General features: G+C 33.9%; 1 protein-coding gene and 1 non-coding gene across 2 annotated transcripts; both read right to left on the reverse strand.

The window, feature by feature from the left end:
* Positions 1-1161: 1161 nt before the first annotated feature.
* LOC122002418 (plant UBX domain-containing protein 7-like) lies at positions 1162-2685 on the reverse strand. Its single transcript, XM_042557580.1, has 6 exons — positions 2537-2685; positions 2211-2317; positions 1999-2112; positions 1670-1829; positions 1285-1362; positions 1162-1209 (listed from the first exon to the last, which is right to left on the reverse strand). Exons 1-6 carry the CDS (start codon positions 2636-2638, stop codon positions 1162-1164), a joined length of 609 nt encoding a protein of 202 aa, XP_042413514.1. The 5' UTR covers positions 2639-2685.
* Positions 2686-4236: 1551 nt separating this feature from the next.
* Positions 4237-4308, reverse strand: TRNAT-CGU. Its single transcript has one exon. It is a non-coding gene; the product is annotated as a tRNA-Thr (tRNA).
* Positions 4309-5685: the final 1377 nt, after the last annotated feature.

The raw sequence follows: 5685 nt of genomic DNA on the forward strand, positions 1-5685 counted from the left end.
CGCACCGCCACTGCTTTATTCCTTCGACAATGAGAAAGCAAAGGAAAAGGCGCTTCCTTCCCGAGCACAGCGGTCGGAGAAAACCGGATTCTTGGAGCTTGAAAGCTCAGATATGAATCCCGCAGACGGAATAAGATGCCGATACCGCCTGCTCGCGCGGCCACCGCCCTTTTCCCCCTTCGACCCTTTCTCCCCGATTCCCTTAATCGCTGTCAACCAACAAAAGGAATTCCCACTCGCCTGTTCCCCCAATGTCGATCGCCCCCTCCTTTCCTCCTCGAAAGATTGGACTTTGGGCAGCCAGCAAGTTGGGGGTTAGTGCCCTTCCCGTTCCACTTCCGCCTCTCCCTCGACTAGTTTAGTTGACAATCGCCCCTGGGATGGAGGTTAATCACGCGAATGCCATTTCGCGGCAAAGATTCTCGCGGCAGATGGGGACGGCGGGCCGTTGGATGGCAGATCCTGGCCACGCGTTGGTCGTACTACGTCGACACGTGGATCCGACGATGGCGGCGGTGGGGATGGCAAGATCCTGCGGCGCACATCATGAGCTGGTTTTTTGGGGCTACGGGCCGGCCAGAGAGTTTAAAATTGCGGCGTCAACTCTCATGGTGACCTTCAAGCAAGATTCCAAACGGAAGCAAAGGTTCGCTGGGTGGGTTGTTCAACTTCAATCTTACACATCCTCTGTTTTTGTTTTTGTTTTTGTTTCTTCCAAGAACACTGGAAGTTGGCTGGCAGCTCGCGTTGTGATCTTTGTCTAGATCGCGTCCCCCTCAACGCGGACTTCTGAGATTGTCGACCAATATTCACGAGCTCAAATTCTCTGGTCCATGAAACGTGGATCAAAGGATGAATCCTTCTTTATCATTGATGGAGAGTGATGTTCTCACATCTAAAATGAATGGAGAATGACTCATCCTTTAATTTACGTTTTACAGATCAAAGGATCCACACTTAATATTCACAAGATCTATCGGATAGAAAAGTGTTTTTTTTACTTTTTTGTTTGGTTTATAAAGTGGCTTAGATGCACAAAATTGTTGCTATATTTAGTTGATATGAATATTATTGGAAATTAATTTTTAAATGAAAAATATAACATTGTCGAGAATAAATTTAAATTTAATATTCAATTATGATAAAAAAAATTATTTATGTTCATAAAAGAATATATAAAATAAAGATTGCCCATGTATCGCGGTTGAGCTTTAACATGAAATACTTCCAAAGTCACCATTTTGTAAAAATGAAATCAAAGAAAAGTAGTTCAAGCCCACCTACCATGTGCGAGCTAAATTCTTCATGAGACTGCAGATTGAGTAGCAACCACTTGCCACGACGGGATGCCTCAACCTTTGCCTACACAAACAAATGAGCATAATATATAACACATGAGCAAAATCCCCAAATTTCCAAAAATCAATATTTTCAACAAAAGATAGTAAAATGTATACAAGTAGAAGAAGTTGGTGAACAAAACAAATACAACAAGCAACGAGTCCTAACTTTTAAGAGCCTATATGGATCTCCTGCGGTCATTGAACTTTATCTAAGGATTTAGATGAGTATAGAAAAGGTGATAGTGAATATATATTCTACAAATTCATTCAGCAAAAGGATAACCGTGTAACTACAACAACAAGAGATGTCTACATAATCGTCGTACCTGGTCAAAGCGCCCTTGGAACATCAAGGAAAAAGGTGGAGTATATAATGAAGCGAGATTGTCATGGGTGCCATTTGATGTTGACAAAACGCTCTCGCTTGATTCCCAAATAGCAGAATGTCTTGATATGCCAAAGGGAACATCTAAATTTGGTTGAGACCTGCATGTGGTGTTTGGTATTAAATAAAATTGAATGCCAACAAAGGAACCATCAAATAATTGAACATTGAAAATGTATCAGCACGCAACAATAGATAGAATTATGCAAAATTAAATTAATAGAAGTGCACAGATATTGCAAAATGATTGCGACATAAGAAGCATCAGACCTGAAAAAAGCAGGATCTTCATTAAGGATATCTCTTACGCCAGACAAAGGTGCTCGCACTTCATCTTCAAGAGCACCTTGCACTGAACTACCACTGGCAAGCATATTTTCCACACTGAAGAAACAGAAATTTCAAAAAAATGAGAAAAGAGTCATCGCAAACTATATCCAACAAAAACGCTCTAAGTTTCACAGTTTTTAGTCGAAGACCACCTAGTAATTCCATTAGTCTGTGGAGGTAAGAACGATGACTCCACGCCACCACTTTCATTGCTGAAATAGAAGAGCTGTACAGCCTCATCAAACTTCCAAGCCGCGGCCTGTAAAATACATCCGCAATTAAAGACTGACTATTACAGTACCACATAACAACCCTAAAACTCAGAATCGGCCCTGCTCAAACAGGGATCCTCGGTAATTGTAGTTCAATGTAATTAAAACAAGATCGGAAAAAGGGTGGCTAACGAGAAATCAAATCATCGCTCTAGGATAACTGCAATGCACGAACGATCAAGAGCGAGAGGACGACAAGGTAGAACCTCAAGAAATCGTGCGGCGACATCGGCGGTCTGGCCAGCGGCAACCTCGAGAAAGAAGGAGATGAGCTGCTGTCGCTCCGCTGCCGATGGGAGAGTCTCCATTGGCCACCCGGATCACGCGATCGGCGATGTCGAGACGAGAGCGTAATCAGAACTGGGAAGGGAACGAATAGAGAAAACCCTGGGGAGGCTCGTATTATATAGCAGCGACGAGCGCGCTTACAGAAAGCCCCCTAAAAAAAAGGACAGATAAAACAGAAATATCCATAAACGTTCTCTACGATATATTTTAAGATTTTTTTTAATATCGGCAAAATATTTATTAATTTCTATGAATCATTCCATGTTCACAAAATATTTTTATAGATTATAGTTTTAATTTTATGGAAGTTATTTATAAAAGGAAACTAATTTTTATATACTAAGATCAGTTCAACGAATTATTTTACTGATTAATGTCATTGTTTTAACTTTCTAAAATATACATAAATAATCAATTTAACTTGACTTTTATTAATATTCAAATCATCGTACTTTCATATTTATGAAATCATATATATTTGTTTAAAAAAATATTCTTCTCTTATACGTGCATTTATTATATTTAAAAATTTTAAAAATAATCAATGTTTTAGGATTTCAAAACTATTATTTCTCTCTCTTAGAAAAAAATTACTTATTTTTAAATCTATCAGGTTGAATATTAAATGAAATCAAAATGGAAGGATCACAAATAATAGGGTTGTGGTTACCTATTCACTTCTAGTCACTTTTTGAGTAATGGTCAGATTTTTTTCTTCTTCTATATACATAAGATCGATTTTAGAGGAGTTGTTGATGTGACTATTCTATTTTTTTTTTTTTTGAGTAATGGTCAGATTTTAATTCTATAAAATTGATGATTAATCTATTCTATCATACGTTTAACGTTGATATATTTATATTTATCTTTTTTATATTTATAGGATCGGTATTAAAGGAGTGTTAAGATAACGAATCTACTTTTGAGTATCATCATGCTCAGATGCATACATTAAAAAAAAATTTCTTATTCCCCACTCACTTAACAATCAATTAAAAATTAATTTCATGATTTATCTTCCTTTATATAATCTAAAAGATAAATATAATCATATTTTTCTAAATTCACTATCAAACTTTATTTCACACTCGACATAGGTTATTTTAAATTTTTAAAATTCATACCACTTTAATTAAATTTGAGATTTTAATATTGGATATTTATTCAAGACTTAATTTTAATCATAGTCAAAATTTTAAAATTGAGTAATCATCCGTGAGTTTTAACATAATAATTGGGATATTTAGAGACAAATGAGAAAAATAATAACCATCATCAGTGAGTTTTAGAAAAAAAAAAAACATAAAAATTTTTTTAAAAAAATCAGATACATATATCATTAATTTTATTTTATTTTTTTGGCAAAAAATCATAATTGGGATATTTAGAGACAAATGAGAAAAATAATAACCATCATCAGTGAGTTTTAGAAAAAAAAAAAAAACATAAAAATTTTTTTAAAAAAATCAGATACATATATCATTAATTTTATTTTATTTTTTTGGCAAAAAATCATAATTGGGATATTTAGAGACAAATGAGAAAAATAATAACCAGTGCCAGTTTGCCTATAAGGCTATAATCGACACAACAAATATTGCTTTAAAAGCATAAAAAGAGCTCCCAGCGAGAATCGAACTCGCGACCTTTCGCTTACGAAGCGAACGCACTACCACTATGCTATGGAAGCAATTGTGACAAGTCTTATAAATATTATTTAATATTTTATAAATAATTCTATGAATCAAAATTAGCAAAAAGGTACGAAGGAAGAACCGTAGACTCGCGTGCGTGGAGTCATGCCGTGCTAGGCCTGATAACGAATTCGATGGAAGAAATTTTACCTGTAGTGATGATAATTCAGCTTTTTATCAAACCTAGGTAAATATCAAAATTACTATATCAGAATTATTATATTCACTTTCTATTTTATTCTTAATCAGTCAACAAAAAAAAAAAACCGTCGAATCAATTTTTTAAAAATCAGTATAGATATTTTTTAATAGTCCGATATATCATTATATCAAAATTTTAAAATTTTAAGTAAATCAACCGGACTGATTTTAAAACTCATTTGACTGATTTATTTTTTATTTTTTTATTAAATTAATTTTAGGTAAAACTGGTTGATAGGCTAAACGATCTCCGATTGACATTAAACTAGTTAATATATGTTTGACTAGTTCTCTTAATTATATCAATACTCTGACAAATTTAACCAAGTATACTGAAATCAGTAACTTTTTAAATATTAATTAAATTTCTCAAATATATTCGTGTTCAAAAAATCACTGCTCTTAATATATTGGGTCAAATTGATTTTTGAGAGTATGGATAATCAGGAGAACTAACCGAACACATAGGAGTTAGTTTTATGTCAATCCGAGGTCATTTGATCTATCAACCAATTTTGGATAAAATCGGTTGATAGACCAAACATCCTCCAATTGACATAAAATTAGTCTCTATGTGTTCCTCTGGTTCTCCTAATTATATTCATGTTCTCAAATATCAATTTGACTCAATATATTGGGAGCCGTGATTTTTCGAACATGAATTATATTTTTCAAATACATTCGTATTCAAAAAAACACTGATCTCAATATATTAGGTCAAATTGATATTTGCAAGCATAGATATAATCAGGAGAACTAGATAAATCGTCGAACATATATGAGTTAATTTCATGTCAATCCAAACATGTTTGGTCCATCAAGTAGTTTTTCCCAAAACTAACTTATGGACCAAATATCCTTGGATTGATATGAAACTAGCTCCTATGTGTTTATCTAGTTCTCCTAATTATATTCATGCCCTCAAATATCAATTTAACCTAATATATTGAGAAGAGTGATTTTTTGAACACGAATCTGTTAGAAAATTTTAATTGGGCAAAACAGGCTGATGGACCAAACGACCTTGAATTCACATGAAATCATGCCCTCAAATTCAATTTGACTAGTTCTTTTAATTATATCAATGTTCTCAAATATTAAATTGACCTAATATATTGAGAGCGGCATTTTTTTAATACGAATGTATCAAAAAAAATTTATTTGTGTTCAAA

This window comes from Zingiber officinale, chromosome 1A (genome assembly GCF_018446385.1).
Source record: "Zingiber officinale cultivar Zhangliang chromosome 1A, Zo_v1.1, whole genome shotgun sequence".
NCBI lineage: Eukaryota > Viridiplantae > Streptophyta > Magnoliopsida > Zingiberales > Zingiberaceae > Zingiber > Zingiber officinale.

Bases quoted from the DNA above. Each gene is read 5' to 3' on its own strand.
- LOC122002418 (XM_042557580.1), bottom strand. From the start codon at position 2,638: ATGGAGACTCTCCCATCGGCAGCGGAGCGACAGCAGCTCATCTCCTTC. The intron at 2,113-2,210 runs GTGGTCTTCGAC...CTGTTTCTTCAG, and splicing joins CAGACTAATGGAATTACTAG to TGTGGAAAATATGCTTGCCA. The intron at 1,830-1,998 runs GTCTGATGCTTC...CACCACATGCAG, and splicing joins GAAGATCCTGCTTTTTTCAG to GTCTCAACCAAATTTAGATG.